The 25,927-nt window shown below is 30.4% G+C and overlaps 1 protein-coding gene and 1 long non-coding RNA gene across 3 annotated transcripts in view; one reads left to right on the top strand and one right to left on the bottom strand.

Moving 5' to 3' along the window:
* The window catches only part of LOC143083367 (uncharacterized), a 47,738-nt gene extending 43,409 nt beyond the window's left edge, over positions 1–4,329 (top strand). For both annotated transcript variants that reach the window (XR_012980667.1, XR_012980666.1), the window contains one exon: positions 3,890–4,329. This is a non-coding gene — a long non-coding RNA (uncharacterized LOC143083367). The remainder of the gene's footprint in view (positions 1–3,889) is intronic.
* A 6,435-nt stretch (positions 4,330–10,764) lies between these two features.
* Positions 10,765–24,779, bottom strand: LOC143083365 (uncharacterized). Its single transcript, XM_076259623.1, has 4 exons — positions 24,691–24,779; positions 22,707–23,216; positions 15,365–15,527; positions 10,765–13,341 (listed from the first exon to the last, which is right to left on the bottom strand). Exons 1-4 carry the CDS (start codon positions 24,770–24,772, stop codon positions 13,218–13,220), a joined length of 879 nt encoding a protein of 292 aa, XP_076115738.1. The 5' UTR covers positions 24,773–24,779; the 3' UTR covers positions 10,765–13,217.
* Between the last annotated feature and the right edge of the window lie 1,148 nt (positions 24,780–25,927).

The raw sequence follows: 25,927 nt of genomic DNA, 5'->3' as shown, positions 1-25,927 counted from the left end.
TTTTATACCGATGGTCATTACCGAAGACCATTGCCGATTTGTTATTACGGATGAACGGCAATATGTCGACGTAAATAATTAAATTCCTAAATTTTCTAAATGAACTGTTACTGGAAAGTAACATTGTTTATTTTAAATGTCTTGTGAATATGGTGTATTGCAGTCATTTTGCGATATTTGAGATCTAGTCAGAGCTTCTTAAAAAAACCGTAGAGATCAGAATGGCCAAAGCTCTCGGTATCACTGTACGCAGCTGCAAAAAGGCTAGCTTTTCACTCCCAAACAAAAGGTGTAACTGAAAAGGATCGTGCACTACCTGACTCTCAAATGCAAACAAAGTCATGATACCGTGTGGTAGTAAATGTCACCCCAAGCCTGCATGCAAGAATGTAACTATCGATGAAAACTAACTATGGCATCAATATTTAATTTTTACGTAATTTTCGAATTATGAAATTAACAAATTGTCATGTAACCAGCATTGTTTTTTTTTAAAAGTTTTTGTAATATTGGAACGTTTATAATGTCATTTGAAAAAAATACGTAAATGGTAAATACTCATATGGTCCGGTCCGTTCATAACCAAACGAGTATAAACCTCATATGGTCCGATTTGAAGTGACACAACGGTTTATCTCCATTTAAAGTTGTGGGCACATTAAATACAAATTAAAGTTTAAAAAAGATGAATGAACCTGCATTTTTATCGAAATATCTGTTTTTGTATGGGAGACGAACAAATGAGTTACTTATCTCGAGAACAAACTGTAGGACAATGTAAGTTGCTGGTACAGATTCATGTCTACATTAATTTTATAATGAGCAAAACACGTGTTCACAATCATTGCATAAGGCACATATAGCACAAAAACATTTATATGGTTTATGTTGAAATTATGCAATGAGTATGTATATTTGAAATAGTGATAGTAAACAAGTTACTACTAATTTAAAACAGGACTTCATGTTCGTGTATTTTTCTATTCATTTGGTTTATGCTTCATTGCCATACGTATATTGTGATGTTTTGTTTTATGTTTTTAATTTATTAACTCATCATAGATACAAGGATTGCATTTTTTTATTTTATTTTCGCTACACGCGCGTTTCGTCTATAAAAGTCTCATCAGTGACGCTCGAAAAAAGGTAAAAAGTCCAAAATAATGTACGATGTTAAAGTTGAAGGTATACAACATACTTCAGACGTTTGATAAATTTTGTACATGCCTTTATGTTTATCATTTCAAGAACTTTTAATAACAAATGTTGGCTAGCGACCCTTTAACTTTTATTGACTTCTCAACTTGTCCGGAGATGAATCAGAGCCATACATGTTGAACTTTTTAAAACTATGATTGTTGACCTCAAGACCTCAAGACCTCAAGACAGAAAGTAGATTCATTTCGTAGGCTTTAAGTTGACCTTTTGTGTACCTGACAGAAATGACAGAAGGAAGTCATAGTTGTAGAACTGTCATAGGTTGTAATGGTAAACACATGTTGTTAAATCAATTCATGAATATTTGCTATTTTGTCTATTCATAATATAAATGTTGACCAATGGAAAACTATGTTCATATGAGTCCTTTGTTAATATTGTTGCCTTTAAAACAAAACTACCGTTTTCCCTACAGGGAGATGTTCATAACTGTAGATTGCCATGATCTGGGGGTTCAAATAGTATTTATAATACTATTTTTTATTGATAATTTGTAACCTTAATAACGATATACAAAAATAGATAACGCTAAGTTCTTAATGATTGTAAATAGCTAATGGGAAAGATCAATTGAGTAGAAAATATTTTAATACGTATATTTATAGATTTTACCACAATACACCAGTCTTTATTATATGTATTAAAACAAAATATTTCGCTTTCATAATGTCAAACGTGAGCCTTACGTATTTATTTTTTTGAAAATGCAAAGAATACGAAACTAACACATATTAGCAGGAACATGAATCAAACAAAATAATCAATTTAATAAGGTGACGTATGAGTTTGGATACATTAAGTAAGAACAAAAAAAAACGAACAATCGTAACAACATGAAAGTGAAGTAGAAACTAATAACAAAAATTTATACAGCTAATTATATTTCAAATATTTATAATTTGTTAAAGATATGACTATAATACTAAAAACCGCTCAACAAAATTTCTCCACTGAGTTTCAAATGACAATATTAATGAAATAACAAGTTGTTAAACCTATTTTGCTATAAATCATTATAATTTGCCAATATATTCATTATTCATCAGATGTTTCAAATTGGTTTGGCCTTTCCTCTTTACTTTCTAATAAATGTGCGAAAAGTAAAAAAAGAGCAATATAGTTACAATATAGTTATGCAACACAAGGGACATCTGATAATATAACAATGAAGTAAAACATTTTAATTTAAACAGAAATTTGTCATTTATTGAAAATAAGGTAATTTGTCTGTCGGAACTTAATGCACTGTACAATCCATCAGTGTTTCATAATCTCAAAGTTTCTTCAGAACTGGTTTGAAAACTTCTTTTTCTACAGGCTTTTAAAATATCTGATCATTTTTTTATAGCTTATTATAACTAATTATAAGAAGATGTGGTATGATTGCCAATGAGACAACTCTGCACAAAAGATCAAACGACATACAAATATTAACAGCTTTTGTTCTGCAGTTATGCAACACAAGGGGCATCTGATAATATAACAATGAAGTAAAACATTTTAATTTAAACAGAAATTTGTCATTTATTGAAAATAAGGTAATTTGTCTGTCGGAACTTAATGCACTGTACAATCCATCAGTGTTTCATAATCTCAAAGTTTCTTCAGAACTAGTTTGAAAACTTCTTTTTCTACAGGCTTCTTAAAATATCTGATCAATTTTTTTTATATTTATTATAACTAATTATAAGAAGATGTGGTATGATTGCCAATGAGACAACTCTGCACAAAAGATCAAATGACATAGAAATATTAACAGCTTTTGTTCACAAAGATTATTTGGAGCTTTATATATTAGTTTATACGTTAGTCCGTAGAGAGTTTTGTCTTTCACTTTCCTCGATTTGATTGTACAGTTATTAAATTGACAAAAAGTTATGTAGATCCATTCCTTGTTAAAAACAAGTATTTTAGAATACTAAAGTAAGGAATAGAGAAGTCTGATATCTTTATCAAAGAGGGGCGAAAGATACCAGAAGGACAGTGAAACTCAAAGACAGAAAATGAACTGACAACGACATGGCTAAAATTGAAAAAGACAACAGAAAAATAATGGTACACATAGATTAACACAGAAAACTTAGGAATAATTAACAGGAACTCCCCTTCACCCCCCCAAAAAAATGGGGGTGATTTCAGGTGCTCCGGAAGCGTAAGCAGATCATGCCCCTCGTGTGTCACGCATCGTGTTACTCATGTTACAAATCCGGTAAATAATCTGATTCGGTAGGTCACATTCATGAAAAGGGAAGGGGATTGTAGTTACAACGTATAAGGAACATATCCTATAGCATCTTTGAAACGGTTATTTCATAACGGTCAACCAACTTGTGATGGCGTCCGTAAATTTACAAAGGGATGATTTCAACTTCACCATTCAGAACTCTTGATTTAATAGCCTCCTTGTGAGCAGCAATCATCTATTAAGGAAATCATGATAGGAAATACAAGCAATGAAATATAACATGCAAGAGGAACTCGACTTTGATTTTATGTACTCTAACAGATCTTATCAAAAAGTAATGTTTTACCGTAATATTGAAACCCGGTTTGATTGCTGATACAATTGGTATTATAATTTTAAAAGCTTTTGACAAAGTTAATCTTAAAAGTCTGATAAACAAAATAAAAGCTCATGGTACTAATGAAAGCTTTTATTATTGGTTTACAGATTGATAGAAAAGGGATCCGGAGAGCATAAATGGATGGAGAGTTGTCTCATTTGCACTCACACCACATCTTCTATATATTTGTAATGCAAGAAAATAATTCGTCTCTTCGAGATATTTCAGCTGGTGTTCAGCAAGAATCTGTACCGGACCATCTGTGATTTGGATATTAATTATTTACGCGATACATCACTGCGTATGCGTTTTACTAGTGACACGTCTCCACATAGTAATTATTGTAACGAATGAGAACATAAAATAAAATAAAACTCCGTAGTAATTTTCCGTAGAGGAAAATTGAACCTCTCCAATGTCGAAAATTGAACCCAATGATAATTTTTTGACTCTTCAATAAGTTATCTAGGTTACAAAATGAAATATAATATAATGAAATACGCATTTTGCAAATGCTTCTTGCTGAAATAAAGTGGTGTGAATGTTATCATGATTTTAAATTTATCTTTAAAGAAAGGAGCCCAATTTTCAACATACCATACCTCAAAAGGAATATAGCAAATCTTTCAAAATATGTTATTTATTCAAGATACAAGGTGCAGCGTTATTACTTTCGAACGTAGTTTTTAAATGGTACCACATTTTAACCTAGTTCTAAGGAAAAGTGTTTCCAACATATTATTTACATTTAAGATATTTATTGCAGTTGTGGTTTTTCAATAACCATCTATGCCTGTTTGGGCTCTTACCTAAGTTTGTTGATATAACGGAACTATAAACAAATGGAACAAGTTAAAAGGTTCAGTTAGGTAAACAGCCTGGTCAAAATTCGATTATGACGTCGAGTGTTCTTGCTTTCCTCTGAATTGCCTATTGTGATGACATGAAAAGGGCCACTATGCATGACGACGTCACAAAAAAAAACCACATCTGTTTGCAGATCATTTGAAAGAAGGTATACGTTTGCCTGCATATTATTTAAACATCATTAGAGAAACAGATTCCACCACCAAACCTTATATAATACAATATTTATCCACTTTCGATGCAGTGGTAGAATCTACACATCTATGTACATGATGAACTATGGATCACATTTGGATCCGTATGAACTATGAACATTTTTAAATGTGTATATTCCTGAAACTTAATATATAGGCTGAATGGTTGTCTAGAATTTCTTATATCCACGTCATTTGAACTTTGTTGGGTTATAGTATCATTGACAATCATATCACGTGTCCTTACTTTTATAATTGTTAACCCTTTCACATTTGAATCATTTGCATGGAGAGTTTTTTGATTTGACATCCCAAGTAGTGACCACTAAAAAAAAACTTAATCTGATATAGCATAAATAGTCAAAGTTTTTATTTTTCTAGAAATAAAAACCACCCGAGATGTGAAACTTTTTGACAATAGAAAAGAGATGGAGAACATCAACAATATGTGCCCAACACTGAGAGTGACATGGATATGAAATAATACTTTAAGAGTACTTTAAATCATGGGGTACCTTTTTTCGTGGTTTTCGTGGATGGTCTTATCCATGAATATAAGTGTCGAACGAAATATAAGTACTGTTGTCAAAATCAAGGCAGGAAAGATCACTAGTACCGTAGGCCTGACTACATGGATACGGGCATGTGATCTAGAGAATACATCGAACATAAGCAAACTTAAGTTTTCTCAATTGAAGTGTTTCATATTTGTTATGTCCGGTCCATTTCTAGCCAACCATACGTTATGTTTTTTTTCTGAGACAACTATCCACCAAGGTTCAAATAAAGTTGATGTAGGCAATAAAAGGCAACCGTACGGCCTTCATCAATGAGAACAAAACATACCGTATGGTCGGCTTTAAAAGGACCCGACATGAAAAATATGAAACACTTCAATTGAGATAATTTACTGCCTAGTTTATAACAAAGCAAATTACGAAAAACAAATATGACAGACATGAAATAACGACAACTTCTTAACTACAGGTATGCATGCAAAAATTACCAGATAAAGCTTAAATATTCTATTGAAGCAATTTCGATGCTATAATGTGACACTAATTTAATTACTTGGCGTCAAAAAAGTATGATTGTTTTAATTTGATTTGCATTTACCTTTCAGTAATTTGAATAAAATCTACCACTAATTAATAACTTAACTGGTAGAGTAAAGATGAGCAATAATGAGCAACACCTGTATAGTTCAGTTAAATACAAAATGCATTGGAATTCCAAATGTTTGAAGATATAAAACTGCTGCGTTTGAAAAATCACATATTTTGTTTCGGATAAAAAAAAAACAATACTATCTCTCATAAAATTGATCTAGTTCTGAATGCAAAGTGTGATGCCAAAACAGATTATTTTCAAAATTATAATTTTTTTTTGATGATCAAACTCTTCACATCGTAGTCTTTTAAGACTATTTCCAGTCAGAAAGGGAACAGCTTAATGTGAACTGGTAGACATAGATCCAATTAAATTTAGTGCTTATCTTTTATCTAACAAAGACAGTTAAGCATGTATCTTATCATGACATACACACTTCAATTGACGAAAATGAAAATGACTATGTTTCAAGGCATGCATCTCAAACATTTACTGGATGTATACGACTTGAAGATTTATATGGGTGTCTATATACTGCAGACACTAATTTGTGTACAAGATTCAACTTTGTCGACATTTCTACTTTCAAAGACTAAGAAAGGTTTTCTGTTTCTCTCTTTACGCATCATCCGTATATATGTTAATTTAGTGAAGGTTTATTTTGATATATTGGTTGTAAATATACTCTCCTATCTTTAAACTTAACTTTTACTATTGATCTAAGAAAAACTCTCTCTTATTGGAGGAAATAGTTCCTAAGATTTATATAAAGGAATCATCTTTTTTTTCAGAATAAGAATGAAGGAATATATTATTGGATGCCGTGAGTTGTCTTTACTCCTTCGCGGTCGTTAAAGAAAACGACAAAATGTCCTCTTAAAAAAAAGGAGGTCACGGCCAAAGATCAAGGTCATGTTTTGAATTTTAAGTTTTGCTTATTACAGCTTCTCATCAGTAACCGTATATATATATGATATCGACAAAATATATGTACTTAATTGTCCATAACGACACGTCGCAACACATAGACATTTGACACTTGATAGAAGTTTTCTACCCTCTTATATGAAAGATAAGCTGTTTGGTGATATTACTTATTAGCCAAAGATATTAGAGGCATACGGTCTTTTGAAGTGAGGTTCTTGCTGTGTATCACATTGAAACCTAGTTCAAGGTTACAAATGCATTTACCGTTCTAAATTTTAACTTTTTGCTATAAATTCATCTTTATACTCAAGAAGAATACTTGGATCTTATCAGTAACATATCTGATGGTATCGGAGGTAGAATGTTTAAGCCGGTTGCAATTATCTCTCTTATTTCAAACACAAGTATATTGAAATCATAGTTTTTAATCATTATGGAGAACCCCATGATTGGTCGTTAATTGTTACTTTGACTTTACTGTTTTTAGCTTCTTGTTAGTTTTTTTTAGAAATTTAATGTTAAAGGGACTTTTAGAACAGTTGGCTTTTAACTTGTACTTTTTTCTTAAATTCTAAATGCAATAAGTTGACCATTTGTGCATCTTGTGCACGTTCCGTTTCAAATTAATATCAAAATCAAATATATCGATTTTTATAAGTTCAACCTGGTCCCTTGTTTTCTACATCAGTCACAAAAATTATTGAAAAAAAAGAATGATGATCTATAGAAATGATAACAAAATGAAGTAACAATGAACCCTACGGAATTTCAAACCATCACGATTTGATTAAATTTATAGTTATGACTTTAAAATTTAGAACAGAAATCCTCTCTAGCATTTTAGATACGGAATAAATGAACTAATAAATATGAAACATTGTAATTTCTAATTTGGAAAATAATTTACAATGAAGAAACAAATTATGTCTATAAAAACTAAAAAATGAATGAATAGAAATTAAAAAAATAAATAATATTTCAGTTAATGTTTAAAAGATGCAACCCCTCTTCCGACTTAATTAGACATGTGCACACCCATTATGTTCATACAAGTGAGTGTGGTAAGTATTTTGGTGTCTCAACACACATTCTTTTGATATCGAACAGTTACATAACAAAAGGTTAAGGTGTTACAATACATATTACTACGACGTATTTGTATGTTTTTTACTTTAATTATTTGATTATAATTTTCTTTTAAAAAACGTTGTTTGATTGACACGTGTAGTGACCTTCACGTCTTTTGGTATTTCAAAACCAAATATCCACGAATCTGCATATTTTAAATTGAGATTGTTCAAAGAAACTAAGTCAAAATAGGACTGCACATTTCATCAGGAAACTTTACCATCACACACTTGTCATACATATATCATGTCACCACTACTTATAAGACCATGCATAATTTACCGTTTCCTTCTTTTACTTTAATAATTTGAATGTTGTTTCATTGCAGTTTTTCGTTTTTTTTCCTTTTATATTTTAAACCTTTACTGTTTAGTCCATTTTTGATAATACTTATGACGTTGTTCGGTACTAAATCATTCCGTCATTGGCATGATTGGGTTATAGCGATAAGATCATTTTTGAAATATTGTCTTTCTTGTTTGCTTGTGTGTTTTGTCTATATGCCATTGTGTGTTTGTTTTTTGATACAGTAACTTGTTTTTAAGGAAATTAAGATTAAGCTGTATCCCCATTTATTTACGTTTTTACATATTATTTATGTTTTTGTTTTGCTCACACATAGTTGCCAATATAATGAAATTAAATGCGACTGTCATACAAATGACAGTTTTAGCTAACTATAAAACCTGATTTTTCCATAAGTTTTGATTTTGCCTTTCAATAAAGAAGTTTCTGGTACGAATTATCTTGCAGTTTTGTAATTTTATTATTCAATGTTTGCAATCTATACTGTGCTGTTGGGTTGCTCTCTTTACATACAACGTATTTCCAACATCCGCTATCCTCCATATATCTTAGGATTTTAGTATATGCATTAAAGTTTATGATTTGTCCGTTTCAAGAGGTGTTAAGTCTTTTATCTAATTTTGATAGTAGAATTTATTATTATGAAATAGTCAGTAAGGTAAAAATAAAATGATTTATTTTTTGTATGGGAACCATAAGGAGAAAAAAATAGACACGTCATCGTCGCATACCATCATTTGAAGTATGTTTTTAATCGATCAAAACTAATTTTCGTGTGAATTAAAAGATTAAAACTTGTAAAGTTTAAGCGTTTTAAAGATTGAATTGGTAAAATCCTGTCTTCGGTTTTATATTTAGTCCATAATGCGTTTGCTGATATTAGATTTATCCTCTAGATCACATGCCTGTATCCATGTAGTCAAACCTACTGTGATAGTGATCTTTCTTGCCTTGGTTTTGACAACTGTACTTATATTTCGTTCCACACTTATATTTGGGGATAAGACCATCCCAAAAACCACGAAAATAGGTACCCCATGATTTTATATCGTATCCATTTCACTCTTAGTGTGGGACACATATTTCTGATGTTCCTCATTTCTTTTCTATTGTCAAAAACTTTCATAACTCGGGGTTTTTTTTTATTCTAGAAAAATCAAAACTTTGACCATTAATACTATATCAGTTGAACACATATTTCTAATGTCTGTTTTACATAAACAACAGAAGGAGATGAAGTTTTTAGTTTTAGTGGTCACTAATTAGGATGTCAAATCCAAAAAAAATATCCACGCAAATAATACAAATGTGAAAGGGTTTACAATCATAGAAATACGGATACGTGATATTATTGTCAATAAGACTACAACCCAACAAAGTTCAAATGAGGTGGATATAAGGAATTTTAGACAACCATTCAGCCTTCAATATTGAGTTTTAGGTATATACACATTAAAAAATGTGCATAGTTCATCAGGTTCATATATATGTAGATTCTACCACTGCATCGACTGTGATACGATATTTATCCATTCGAGACAGTTAATTGTTCAATTTTTGAACGTGAAGCTCGCCGAGCGTTTTAAATATTCAAAATCTAACAGTAGAGAGTGGATAAATATCGTATTACATGAGGTTTGGTGGTGAAATCTTTTCCCCTAATGATCTTTAAATGATATGCAGGCAAACTTATTCCTTCCTTCGAATGATCCGTAAAAAGATGTGGTCTTTCTATGTGACGTCATCATGCATATTCGCTTTTTGTCATGTCGTCACAATAGTCAATTCAGAGGAAAGTAAGAAAATTCGACGTCATAATTGAATTTTGACAAATGAAGAACTGAGATCAAACGAACCACACGAATTAAATAAAGATAATCAACATGTCAAGAAATGGATAAACCGTGTATGAAATAGAAAAAATAGTTTGTACACGAGTTTCAGTGTCCCACAAAATATAAGAATTGTTGTCGGGATATATAAATGTCTCCATAACCAAAGGTTTGACTCCAATGATACGAGCATATGAACCAGCAAATACCCGATGAACAATAGATTATCTTAGATCACCCCATGTTTTGTTGGGATTTGTGTTTCTCAGTCTTTATTTTCTATGTTGTCGTTTGTGTACTTTTGTTTGTCTGTATGTCTTTTACTTTTTAGGCATGGTGTTATCGTTTTTTACCACTTATGAGTGTTAATGTCTCTCTGTTATTTTTAACCTATCTTTCATGGCTGATAGGGGGTCCTACAAAACAAAGAGATATAATCCTAAACCACCAGAGCAAATATTTACTGCTTAATGGCTGACTATGTACAACCATTTTCATGAGTAGCCGACATGGTTCAACACATTTAGAGGCGGTATTGACAGTCTATTATATATGCTACTATGAAGATGGTGTTTAATATTTTACCCCAGTAAGATTTCGGATAAAACAGTCAACAGCACGGATTAAATTTCCTTTATTAGCACATATAACATAAAAAAGCATTTATGAACAGTTACATATTTATGAAGAGAAAAATGTGAAGCTAAGTCTAACACATATCACAAGATGATAAAGAGAATCAACGCATTTGAAATAATACATTAATGAAAAGGTATATCATTTACTTTATAAATGAAAAATATAAAAAGGCTTTTTCATGTGAAAATCTCACAACTAAATGATTTTTTTTTTGTATACAAATATTTAAAATAGTCATAACATGAGAATAATTTCCACAACTTTTCCCACAGTTTTTTGTGATGCAAGTTAAGGTTTCAAAAAACCAAGATTTTGAAATAATATATTAAGTAGTACTGTTTTTAAATCAATCGTTCCGTATGCAGATAAAAACCATAAAATTCTTTGGATGCACAAAATAAAATGACATATATAAAGCGTTATTAACATTTGTAGTTAAAATATAATGAAATATTATGTATACATCTTTAAAGATGTAATAATGATAAAACTATGGAGGTTACAGAAGCAGCAGTATAAAAGTATCAGTATTAAACCTATCAATAACAGGACATAGTGTACATTTGTAACAGTAAAATGACGATTTTTAATGGGACATTACATTGTTATTTGACTTCTCTTATATTATATACATCCAATGTAGCAAGCTAAATCGCCTTACCTGTCAAATATTATTATGTCAACTGAGGTTTTTTCCATGTTAAACTATTTAAAATTGTATTTCATCTGCATGCAGCGTATTGAAAGAATAAATTAATTTCCTCAAATGATACGGAAAAAGTAGAACATCATACTGAGCAATGCTGAAGAGTCTAATGTGTTGTTAGAACAAAACAGGTCACGAGAGATCAACCTATTCAACATTATTCTGAGTTTCTATTATAGAAGACAAGGTTTGATTTAAATTTTGTTCATAACTATTAATACGATCCATTATAAATATATAAAATTCAATTGTTTCAATAACAACCGAAGGTCTTTCCGACTAACATGTGGATGTTGAAAATTTAAATAAAATGTATACGGACATGGAAACACTTTTTTTAAACGATGGAATAGTAACCTTTGGAAATGAAATATAGTCAAACAATAATATATCTTTCAAATGTTTCAAAAAATAAAACAGTTAGACATAAAGCAGACGTTCAGTTACTATATGTTAAAAAAAGTCACAATTCTTTAAAATATATGGTTTCTATGTTTTTTTCTTGAAGGGGGTTAACAGGTAACTTCTGGTGTTCAAAATGCCAATTTTGTTGTAATATAATAGCTTTCATTACACCTTTGCATTAAAATCATGAAATAATTTGCTGCTTCAACTTAACAAAATGTCACATTGGGTTAGAAATGATACATTGAAATTTAAAATGTATGGTAATTATGCACATTTCCTATCATGATTTTCTTGATAGAGATTTGCTGCTCACAAGAAGGCTATTAAACAAAGAGTTCCAAATGGTGAAGTTGAAATCATCCCTTCGTATGGCGTTGTCAGTTTATTATCAGATTTATGAGTTTGACTGTCCCTTTGGTATCTTTCGTCCCTCTTTTACTTAAAATAAAAATGTTGAACAAAAGCTATACCAAGAAATAAGTAAACAAGGAGATAAATCCCAAATGGAAACACATGAAACATGTCCTGTTGAAATTGGTGAGTTTCAAAAGCGCAACAATTTCATTTGCCTAATAACTTTAATCCATGTTGCAAATAAACTCATCATAAGCAAAAATGGCGGTGAAAAAATAAAAAAAAATCAAAATGTCTTTTCAAGGAAAGAACTCAATGTCTATGTACATAAAAATTTAAATCAACACTCTACACACGACACTGTTTGCCTACTGAAATCGAAATTCGAAATTGAAAATACCAATAGGCTTAATTCATAGCAAAATTCGAATTCGAATAAAAACGGACAAAACACTTAAAAAACACATGATAAAATATGTAGTTCAAACTATTTATAAAACTGTGATTAAGTGAGTGAATCCTACAAATAATGGTGAGAACAAAGTATCCGGATGAGTAGTCACCTTCTACTTATTGAATAGCACATTTATTGCTCGTAAAGAGTAAGTCTCAAATAACTTGTTTTCTGTTAGAAGTTCAGACAAAAGGAGTATGGTTATGTGGTCACAGCATATGCAACATACACATGGTAATTTGGGAAACAGGTGTACTATAACATTCAACAAATTTTAATTTGAATCATAGGGACCAAGTTAGCTATATCCTTACGTAAGTTTGAGTAACCTCGATCTCGATTTGTGAAGTTGCATATAAAAATAACTTTTTTGTTGTTTTTTGCAAAATAGATTCACTATATTCGATCATCGCTAATTTACATCTGTTTTTAAATTGCCAATAATAAATCACTAAAGAATTGTTTTCAAATGATATCCTTATCAAGAACTGTTTTCTTTCAATAAGTCATTTAAAAATAACACCCAAGACAGGCAGTTTTCCCATTGAAACATTTACTGTAGAATCTCCATCCGGCTTCAATGTGATGTGGTATGTCTGTCACAACGTCTGATCTAAACCAGAGTAGTTCACATCTAAAATGTATAAAATGACTGCTTTTATACTTTGATTTTGATAACAAGTAAACTAAAAGTAAGAAAGATTCAAAACGGAAAGTCTTTATCAAATGGTAAATTCAAAACTCAAACACTTCATACGAATGGAAAACAACTATGGTATTCCTGACTTAGGTAGTAACATATGTATCACATAGTAGATTAAATCTGCTTTTAAAGTTGTAAAACTCTCACTTGTATGATAGTCGCATATAATTCAATTATTTTGACAACAATGTGTGAGCACAGACATAAAAGGTATTAATGTCAAAAAAACTATTTAGAGGTCAACATGTGATATAATCTTAAATCACCATAAAACAAATAATCATGCCACCAAAGAAAATAAAATTATACGCATGCAGTCGCCTTAACGAATACCTAAATAGGGTGCTTTGAATACACAGAAAACTTGTTATGAGCTTTGTAAACAAAATTTTAAGTAACAAATTTACTGCATATATGTACTTGGGAATTTGTGTCACATTTTTGGACTCCTTTTTTTTCCAACAATAAATACAATGTGAAATATTTTGCCAAATAACACCCATTTATCCGTTCATATAAGAATTAATAGCTCATATGAGTTCATTAACCAAAATTAACGCTGATTCTAAATTTCTTTTCTTTTGATTTGAGACCAAAATATTACCAAAAACAAATATAAGGTAAAACTCCGAGTCAACTTTTTCCTGTCATATTTTAACAATAAAATTTCTTGAAAAGGAGCTCCATGCCTTATCAATATTTGTAGCTTATTTTTTTATTTAGAGGTCAACATTGTGTTATAATCTTAATCAAGTTAAAAACAAACAATCATGCAAACAAAAAATCAAAACTATACGAATGTAGTCACCTTATTCAACACAAAATTAGGTGTTTTCAATACACAAAAAACTAAAATGAGCCTTGCTAACAATATTTTCAGTAACAAATTTACTGTATATATGTACTTTGGACTCCTTGGTATTTTTACATTTTTTAAAAATCAAATATCTAGAGAGGGGATCCATGCCCTAGGAATATATATTTTTAGCTTATTTGTTTCATTAACAAATGCTCGTCCGACTTATATAGTAAAAAAATTATAAATTATTGATTACACAACATCCTTACAAGATACCTTACTGTATGCATTTCCTTATCATAATCATCTCTAATTGTCACCTTTTTGTACCACTGTGACACTATTGAATATCCTTTATAAATGTGTCATCGAATAAACATTTATTTTTTCTTGTCTTCTTTTAAGTGTGCCTTTTGTTTTCTATATTAAAGACCAAAAGAACGGTTTTATTACTTCAAATATCGTAAGTCAAGGTTTTACAAACGTATAGCAAACGACTAGTATGACATTAGTAATTTTTCATACATTCCAAATTCCGGATTTATGTGTAACCAAACTTAATAAATGGCTTAAAAAACAATATGTGTAACCCAACTAAACAAATAAATGTCATTTAAAACATAATATGTGTAACCAAACTAAACTGATAAATGTCTTTTAAAACATAATATGTGTAACCAAACTAAACAAATAAATGTCATTTAAAACATAATATGTGTAAATGTCATTTAAAACATAACATGTGTAACCAAACTAAACTGATAAATGTCTTTTAAAACATAATATGTGTAACCAAACTAAACAAATAAATGTCATTTAAAACATAATATGTGTAACCAAACTAAACAAATAGATGTCATTTAAAACATAATATGTGTTACCAAACTAAACAAATAAATGTCATTTAAAACATAATATGTGTAACCAAACCGAACAAATAAATGTCATTTAAAACATAATATGTGTAACCAAACTAAACAAATAAATGTCATTTAAAACATAATATGTGTAACCAAACCGAACAAATAAATGTCATTTAAAACATAATATGTGTAACCAAACTAAACAAATAAATGTCATTTAAAACATTATATGTGTAACCAAACCAAACAAATAAATGTGTAAATGTAAAGAAGTATTTTTGACAACACAAACCTGTTCATGGCGCTGTTGAAATTATAACCCATACAAGTCTTTGACATTCCACAGCTTGTAGCACATCTCATTTCTGAACATGTAATGTCACCGACAACAACCATGTCAGACTTGGTATTATCCATACTACAGCTGTCAAAATATCCACTAAATTTGTCTGAAACTGAATCAAAATTTGATTTATTTATTTATTCGAAAGCATTTTTCAAAATCCTATAGCATGTGGAGACGTTTTCTTCTCGAAACATTACGAAGGTAACTGGTTACGAATTCATTTAAATTAAACATAAATGTTACGCACTACAAAGTCGTGTGCAGTTTCATATTTCTATAAAATAATGTTTAACTGCATATGTTATTGTCAAGTGATCACGCGATTTTGTCAAAAAATATGAGGTTATAATATTACTGTTATGTCATTCATAAGCTTTATTTTTTGCATTTATCAAAGACAGGAGATACAGGAGAAATGACACTGTTTTGAATTGTTTTGCTTCATATCTGTTAAGTTCTATCCACAAAATTGTACACAAACTAGTACGGTATTCTTATGTACATACTAAAATATGAATCAATAAAGAGAAGATTTTTTAATTATATTTTTCTTATGCGCTGTTGAAGCATATTCTATAAGTATATAAAGGCCAATCAAAGTCTATAGAAAAAAACAACAATGAAAATAGTATATACTTATTTATACATGCACTTATTACAAGACTGTTTCAAAAATTGACATTCATGTGGTTATAACAAATATAATAAAACTGAGCAAACAGCGCACGATATACCTTTATTGTTCATATTGAAATTGTAATTCCAAAGAATACATTGGTTATTTCCCAAGAATTGAATCGTATATACAAAATCCAAGAATTATTAAAAAAAAGTATATTATCATGTGTGTATATGACATTTATAAAAAGTAAAATTACAAAAATACTGAACTTAGAGGAAAATCTAATCGGAAAGTTCATTATCACATGGCAAAATCAAATAACAAAACAGATAAAAAACGAATGGACAAGAACTGTCATATTCCTGACTTGGTACAGGCATTTTCAAATGTAGAAAATGGTGGATTAAACCTGGTTTTATAGCGCAAACCCTCTCACGTTGATGACAGTCTCATCAAATTTCGTTATATTTACAATGATGCGTGAGCTAAACAAACCTAATAAATAAAATAGCCCAAATATGGGTACAGCAGTCATCATCGTGTAACAATTTTAAAAGGAACAGTTTAACAGAATACAAAAACATCTATCTATAAACACATTCATTGATTCGCGTGTCTGACGTCAGAAATTTGTAAATGTCACATAAATTTGTCGTTCAATGTATATATAAACAATTTTAAAATTTCACATAGGCAATGTTAGCACACAGGGTTAAAAAATCAAAAGTATGCAAGAAACAATTTCAGAAATAGACCAAAATTTGAAATAGTCCAAAAGTTATATAGAATTTACAAGAATCCACAAATAGTTAATTAATACGCGAATGAATAATTTTGACGTTTGTGGTTCAACGTATTTTGTAATTCATAATAGAAATATATTATAATGACATACAATAGAACAATATCATACTGAGGGGATCTTTTTAATGAACAGAAACACGTTTTAAGAGCCAAAGAAATACAAAACGTCGCATACAAAACACACCAGCAAAAAATGAAAGATAATACAAACACATCGACGGGATGTTTAAGTACCGAGCCACGTCAAACGGATATCACATAAAACAATCCAACAGCAAAAGTAATATTAATAATAGAACAAAGACATATGAAAGAACAATAAAACACGTTGTTAAGATGATAAACAACATCAGTACGCAGAATCTATACATCAAGACCATCATTTATTATTTTTGAAGTTGACACGGAATATTTATCAACAAGGTCTTGGTACCTTCCGACGAACTTTTGTAGAAAAAGGACGAGACGTTCTTTGACATTACCCTGGTTCATCAACTTTCTACTCAGACTCTGATGACGTTTTACAAAGTCTGAGTAGGAGCTGTAAGCTCTTGAATATCGCAAAAGTTGGGAAATATATATCCCATATGCAGGCGAAATTGGTATATTGCTACTAAGGTGTGGAAAATTTGTAATTTCAAAATTAAAATCGTCTCGTTTGTCATAGATTTTGGTACTGAGATGACTGTGTAAGTCAAATTCGAGATATAAGTCTAAAAAGAGGCGGAGGAAGCCGTGTCTGATGTTTCTTTAATTTCTAGTTCTGGGGGATATATTAATGGAACCCAATCAGAAATGTTCGGATTGTTTATGGAAAGAACATCATCAATATATCTGAAAGTGAAATTAAATAATCTGGCTTCTTTGATCCTCTTGTTTTTGACAAGTGTCTGAAGGAACTCCGATTCTTATGAAAATAAGAAGAGGTCGGCAAGAAGAGGCGCACAGTTTGTTCCCATAGGAATGCCGACAATTTGTTGGAAAAGTTTACCTCCAAACTCAACAAATATGTTGTCGATAAGAAACTCCAGCATACTGACCACTTGTTCTTCTGTGTAGCATGTTTTAACCTTTTGTTTGTCACTATTAACGAAATATGCCTTATGAAATCCCAAAGTAATAAATTTATAGTCATTATTTAACGTGTTTTTAATTCTATATAAACATATATTTATTTGAATATTGCTGGGTGGGGTCGACTTCTCGGGTGTGCCCAAAAGCTGATAAATGCATTGACTTTCATACTCAGGATTTAAACAATTTTTACTTTGCAAACGATATCGGCCGGTTTATATGTATATCTTGGTAATGGTTACCTATAAAATACTTTAATTATCCTGTTAAATAGTGATTCTACTTGTTTACATCCGCAGTACTAGTGACACCGTTCTGTACTCCCATTTTGCGATCTCAATATCATTGTTTGTTCAAGTTAATACCTTTTATTTCATATCGGTTAAGAATAAGCTTCTCCTATTGGATAAATAGAGGCCACTTGACATTCATTATTTTTCAGTAATACATTCAATCGAACAAAACGGACCCGAAAACCGGTCGTTAACGAACTTTTGACATGATAATAACCGGTGGGGCGTGGTTTCCATCTGATATTGATCGTTGGGGCGTGGTTTATCTGTTAATGACCGGTGGAGCATGGCCTCTCTGTTTAGGGAGATGTCCCTTTTATAAAACATTTCCTGTTTTCAATATTATATTTAAGTTGTTGAATTGTTTACTATATGTGTTCGTTAATTATAAAATTATAGAGAATTTGATTAAGTATTTATATACTGAAAAATAGCACTAAAAGATTGGCAGTATTACTACGACTGGTATTCACTCTTGCCATAGAAATCGTATAACTTCTCGAGTTTGCTTTAAGCATTTTGAATTTATGAGAATTTACCAAAACATGGTTTCTCAATGAAATAAACATAACAGTTCTTAAAAACTGGTCATTATCGTGATACAGGGACTGCCCGTAGGACAGTGGTATTAACTGCGACAGCGATAACGACCTCGCCTTCGGCTCAGTCATTATCACTATCTTAGTCAATACCACTGTCCTGTGGGCAGTCCATATATCACGATAATGACCAGTTTTTCAAGAACTATTATATAAATCAATGCTGAGAAATTTAGTATTTATTTGTGCCTCCCTTTTCATTAACATTGTCTACATTTATGATAGAACATATAGAAATGTAAAATTAGTTTTATTTGCTTTGAAATACAACTCGGACAAGAATGGTAAAATAAGGACAACTTAATAACGTTTCTTTATTAAAGATTAACACAATCTGTATGTCTTTCTAAACGTTACTAACCAAAAGACGTAAGAAACGTTGCTTTTGATTGCATGATTTGACGTTTTCTTTACGTCATCATTAGTGCACAAATACGCTAATAGGAGCCTACAAAATAATATAGCAGTCTGAATCAATCCTTTGAACTGTCAACTACATTTTATATTGACCATCCGTTGCATTGTTTTATCTGTTGAAAGCTGAATGTGTATTTGTTGTTATTAAAATAACAAGTAAAAATACTACTGAAATATTTATTATTGTTACGTAACTCGTTGATTACAAATCTGTTTCTTCACACTGTCGTTGAGTTAAACGACTCCTCCTGGATGAGTTAAAAAGAGTTATATTAACCCCTGATTTGTTACAATATAGCAAGGATTTACAGGGTGTTGCATATGTATAACAATGTCCCCTACCAGAATTTTGCAACGTTTTGATGAGCTGTTACTGATAGGGGCAAATTTTAGTTCTTACTAGTGTAGCTGAATGACAAATCGACAAGTAATCAAAATAGTGCTTCATTTTTTATACCCAAAATGAAATAAAGTTTGGATGAAATTAATTCACACATACTGGAGTCAGGTCGCGATTTGTGAAAGATTTCCTTGAAATGCAGTTAAAATCCGTATTTCTTAAACAACAAATCGTGAAATAAATTAAAAGAAAATGCAAAAGGAGAATATTTTTTTTCATATCCCACACAATGTAAAGATTGGAAATAATAGGAATATTGAATTTAGTGAACAGTTTGTGAACACTTATTTTAAACTTATGTGTCAATGTTCCGAACGGCAAAATCAAAATAAAACAAATAAAAGGGCAGCTTTATTTGACAATTGCAAAGTTGTTTTAAAGTTGCTAAACACGAACAAAAATTGTCATTCGATATATCGACGGACGAACGAATGGAGGAACGTACTAGTAACGGACGAACGGTCTGACAATAGTTTATCATACTAATCAAGTGTGTGTCTTACCTTTAAAATATAATATAACAGGGTGTTACAAATAAATTACAAAGTCCGTTACCTGAAGTATGCAACATTTTGATGAGCTTTAATGATATGGGCAAACATTTAGTTGTTACTAGTGTAGCTAAATGACAAACCGATAAATAAATCAAAATGGTGCTTCATTTCTTAATTCCCACAATGAAATAAAGTTTGGAGGAAATGAATTCAGATTTACTGGAACATTACTCTGAATCAACTAATCGAAAGAAAAAATCAATAAAAAATCAATCCCCCGTTACCAAAATTTAGATTCATCTGCCAAATAGGTATAAACCCTCTATATATAACTCTGTATGATACGACGTAACAGTTTTAAATATAATCAGTTTTTTTTTTACAGAATTACATATATAAATCATGAGACATCTTTAGAAGCAACTTTTATTTGAAAGAAACAATTTAAGATAGAAACAAATCAAAATAGATTCTCAACTTTTTATGATACTACCAAATATCTTATGAAAAGATTCAAGCATTTTTATAAAATAATGCGATAAAAGCACAGACCTTCAATTAAATTTCTTCATACATGGGCAACATTTTTTCACGGAAATCGATCGAACAGAACGTAATTTAACTGGATCACCTATTGACAATGACAGGTCACCATAATATATATCGAATATCTAATCAACTGATTTGGAAATATAGAATATATCAGTAATATATGGAAGAAAGCAAACGAGTATGAACAGATATGTCGCTGGTTAAAATCCCCTCCCCCTTTTTTTTATTATTATTTTACAAAAAGTTTGGGCAAAGGATTAAAGCTCATTATTTTCTTCATTATAACAGGACAATTTATATTTATCATACATGTAAGCCTTAAAAAGGTTGTCATTCGGAAGGTGAAATACTAATGCAATTATTGACAAATAATGGTAATATAGAGCTAGTTCTGCCTGAATAGCATTGTTTTAAGTCATATATTTCACTATCTATCATAAAAAAATTCTCCTAGGCTGAATGCAATTATTGCTTTACAGTGGTGTTAAATACAGTCTCAATTTTGTTTCAGGAGTTAGTTTAACAGAATGAGTCCTTATTTGTGAAGTTCAATGTCCTGTGAACAAAATTATCGAATTTCATCTTTTGAAATTTTAGGCAAGTGAATATGAATAGACACATTTCGTTTTAAATACATTTATCACGTTTTTTTTCTTTCTTTTGCCCATGTAGATATTCATGAATGGATCTCGAATTATAATTAGTATCAAAAACAAAAAAAGTATTTTGTACAAATATTCAAGGTACTATCATTGCCATATTAAATATAGATATCTATAGTCAGAATATGGACTTGTCGTTTCATAGAATAATCTATCAGGACAGTTATAGTATCAAAGTTTGAATAGTTCGAATTGTTATGACTATTTTTAGGATTTCGACGAAAAATGTTCAATTGTATTTTTGACATACCCAAGTTAGTACAAAACAGATGTACTGCAAACAAATCTCATATATCCTGTCTATCAAAAAATCAATCCAATCAGACCTCACAAAACGATTTCCTGTCCCCCTAAAAAGTCTTTGAAATTAAAACAAATAAGTTCTAACAATAAAACACGCTCCGAGCAAAACTTTACCTTTTCATTGATTTTCGTCGCCTCGTGTAATCTATCGCAAATAAAAGTGTACAATAAAGCACAGCACTAATTATCTACGTCCAACTTGTCTATTGATATGTAATCAAATTTCAAACAATGCACAGAAATGCTATTTTTTTTTTTTGCTTGTATGTTTTGGTGAGCACATTCATATTACCGTTAGGCGCCTTGGATGCCAAAAAAAAAAGTTCGATAACAATGATTCAGAAAAGAAAATAGAAGTTATGAAAAAGAAATCGGTTATGAAAAAGCAAACATTTAAAATAAATTTTAGAAATATCTCATTAAGTTTACCCTACGAGTATGAGTAAGTTATCATATTCTTATATATAACGAATTTGTGAATATAAAACATAAAGAGAATGTGTATGTATATATAAAACTGGTATATGTTTCAAAAATCAATATCATCTATTTATTTTAATTAAACAAAAGATGTTCATCTAACATTTTATGTGTATTTTTTAACAAAAACATTTTTTTGGTATATTTTCATAATGCCATATTGGTGGTCGTGAGAATATAGCCCCTCCACTGAAATCAGAATGCAGGTATCAAAATTGTAAGCTTGTATTATTTAATGTTATGTGCAACTGTCGGGTTTTCAATTTTTGATGCGAAAAATAAATTATTGGAATGATATATTAAAACTGATCAATCCACAAAGACGGAAAGGGAAATGTAATACATTGCCGTTTACCCTTAACATTCAGATACAATGTAAAGATGCGTAAAGTAAATTGATGTAGTTTTAAACGGACAAGAACAAAACATGAAAATCAAATTTGGACAGAAACTCTTTAAATCGAAAAGAAAAGCAGATGCAAACGTTTTTTCTCATCAATGAAAAATATATATTATAAACCTCATATGCATTTTATGAATTGAGACAAAATAAAAACATAGCAAATAAAATACAAATTTTGAAATTACCTTCAAGCTGTATTGTCCAATTTCCTAATGTATAAAAGTCTGTAAATACTCCAATACTTCTCACTTCAAACTGATCTGTATTTGTCAAATTTCCCAAAACGTGTTCACCAACAACAACACCAGTTCCTAATTTAATTTCTCCACCCGCCCAACTAATCCAGAATGGTATATAAACAGTGCAGTTCAGTATATACCGGGTGTAAAAGTGTTCATATTTGCGGCTTTCAGGATGGAGCGAATCGTTTGTGCGGTAGACAATGAACGACAAGATATTATCATAACCAATTATAATCTCATACAATGGTTCTGATGAGTTTCTGACATCAGAGCTTGACAGAAGGACATGTGCCCAACGGCATGCCTTTATTTTAAACACTAACGACGTTATTCCACTAAGGCCCAGGTTGTACCTATTTATGTCAATAGTGTAGTCCATGATATCAGCTGTATTCACTGCATTAACATAATCACCATCAACCTTTGTTGATACATTGGTAGTTATCTGTACACCTTCAATATATAAACATACATTATATCATAATTATCGTAAATACATCGTAAATGTATCATGTACATAGAAAGGTATAGAAAAAATGCAGCAACTACATATTCAATCTGGTATCTATTTACTATCGATAAATTAGGTGCTGCTTTTTCTAATATCCACTTAAATTGGTTGGCAATAAGACTAGCTGATCATTTGATTATTCAATTCATATTTTGTTTTATTTAGGTTTTTTTCAATGGTACAATCACATGTCAATAATTTATTTAACTTTAAACTGATCTCTCCTTTGCCTAATACCTTGTCCTTGCTCCCATGAATATACGTTATGTCTCTGGGAATGTGGACTAAAAATATTGTAAACTTTAACATAATTGGGGTCACAGTAATTTAGGAAAATTCTAAATTTATGCAAATACAATAAATGAAAATCAACAACAAATATTGAAATACATTACATGCTCCTGACTTGCGACAGAAACATAATAATGTGGTTGGGTTTAACATGTTTTCATCGGCGCGGAACATTCCCTTAACATATACCATTTAATAATATCACAACAGTAGAACAAACGTTAAAACTCAGTTGGAAAGATTTTTACTCATCGTCAGATCGACATGAAGCACAAAAAGAAATTAACAAAAAGACACAAACTGTCAATCTAAGAGCACCCGCCGTTACTGAAATTTAGTTCAAATCTAAATAAACAATTTTGTTTTAAGATTTAAACTAATGTACGGATTCTGACCATTTGGAACGCATTTTCCAGTTGTGCTATTACGAAAACACTCACACACATGTTTAACCCTGTCATAGTGTTCTTATGCTTGTCCTAAGCAAGGAGCCAGCAATCAATTTTATTTTGTTTTGTGTATGGTTTAGAACATTTCTTGTCGATGGTTTTACCTTTTGAATTATTTAACATTTTGTCATCTACGATTTTATGGGTGTTTTTTTTTTTTTTTTTTTTTTTCTTTTGCGTACTAAACAATATGAAATTTCTTCATTTGTAACTAAGTACTCTGATATGCAGTTATTTCGATCTTGTCCATTTATTGTCGGTGGATAGCGTCACATAAGGGACAATCATACCTAATCCCCTTATGTTCTTCAATTTTGAACTAAGTAGAATTTAGAAGGGAACTGAAGCAACAATCAACAAGATACTTAACATTTAAGGACAACAAAAACCCAGAATATCAAAACGAAAGATATGGCTTCAGTGACAAAAATAAATGTTCATAAAAATCAAAGAAAAGACAGATAAAATATATATAACATTTAATTTACGGTTATTTCTTTGGTGTCCACAAGTTGTAATTTCTTTCATCCTTTTTAAGGCTTTTTTATACTTTTGGTTGTAGTTGCATGTAGTGTTAAAAAAAGTTTAATACGAAATGACACTATATTAAAATGATTTGTGACAAGGCATTTATATGAACTTTGAAAAGAGAAATAAATGTATAATTAAAACTTACCACCAGCTTTAGAAGTCAAGAAAAATAGAAGTAGAATTTCAAACATCTGTTCTGTCTTGAAAACCATATTCAACATGTACATACGTTCCAATAAAGTCTAAACGGTATGCAAACTTTACATCAAGGATGTCCCCTTATATACTCGATGCTTATTTATTATTGATCAATTTTGATCGATGTTTTTTTTTATATGATTAAAAGCTAAATAATTGGAATTTAACACGTGGTTACTTTTGTCACAGTAACTACTAGAAACAGTACGTCTGTCCTCTTTGGATTTATAAATAATGGTAAAAGTACAGCATAGTTGTAATGATTATAAACAGATATTTAAAAAATAAAATATAAATATTGAACAACATAAAAAAAAAACGAAAATTTGTTATGAGCAGCGCAGAAATAAAGACCAGCAATTTTTAACCAAAGTGAACGGCAGTCTCAGATGTGTCTATTAAATGATACTTGCAATAATCTTAAAATAACAAAACTTTGTCAATTGTGTTAGGATTGGGGGTATGTTTTATTTGTAAAATAAAATATTCTTATCCCTTATCTGATGAAAGAGAAAATATATTCTAGTCAAGCAGATGACAAAACGAAATATTATGATTGCTTTATCTTATAGTATTAAAATTTGAAAAAAAAATCTAATTGATCGCGTCGAAAAAGTAAATAAATTTTTGTCGAAGAAAAATAACTGACCCATATAATAGTAAATGTCCATTGCACATAATCCAGGGAATCATAAATAATGGTAATTTATCTGTCAATATTGATATAGAAAGGTGGTCAAGATACTAGCTTATGTTGGTTTAGAGCATTTTTTTTAATTCTAAGACGTTCTGTGTATTATAAATTATAATACTTCAAATTACTGATTTGTATTATATATCTGTAATAAGCGCCAGTTCATAATGTTATAGATGCAAGGTAGATGATACTTATATAAATTGTGACTTGGATGGAGAGTTGTCTCATTGGCATTCATACCACATCTTCCGTAACGAGAAATGTTAAAACAGTGCTGTGATGAGAGTTTTTTTAATATATATTATATTCTTTTGACTTTTTTTTATTTAAGACAAAGAGTTCTTAAAAGTTTTCTATGGATATAACTGACTAAATCAATTCTAAATAGAACTGACTAAAACTGTTCTAGGGTAGAACTGTCAGGATCAGTTCTAGGTAGAACTGTCGAAGTCCGTTCTAGGTTGAAGTGTCCTGTCGAAGTCCGTAC

The sequence above is a fragment of the Mytilus galloprovincialis genome, chromosome 7, assembly GCF_965363235.1.
Source record: "Mytilus galloprovincialis chromosome 7, xbMytGall1.hap1.1, whole genome shotgun sequence".
In the NCBI taxonomy this organism is placed as follows: domain Eukaryota; kingdom Metazoa; phylum Mollusca; class Bivalvia; order Mytilida; family Mytilidae; genus Mytilus; species Mytilus galloprovincialis.
This window is presented reverse-complemented; position numbering and strand designations above follow the sequence as displayed.

Bases quoted from the DNA above. Each gene is read 5' to 3' on its own strand.
- LOC143083365 (XM_076259623.1), bottom strand. From the start codon at position 24,772: ATGTACATGTTGAATATGGTTTTCAAGACAGAACAGATGTTTGAAATT. The intron at 23,217-24,690 runs GTAAGTTTTAAT...TATATATTGAAG, and splicing joins CTTGACTTCTAAAGCTGGTG to GTGTACAGATAACTACCAAT. The intron at 13,342-15,364 runs GTTTGTGTTGTC...TATACATTTTAG, and splicing joins TTCAACAGCGCCATGAACAG to ATGTGAACTACTCTGGTTTA.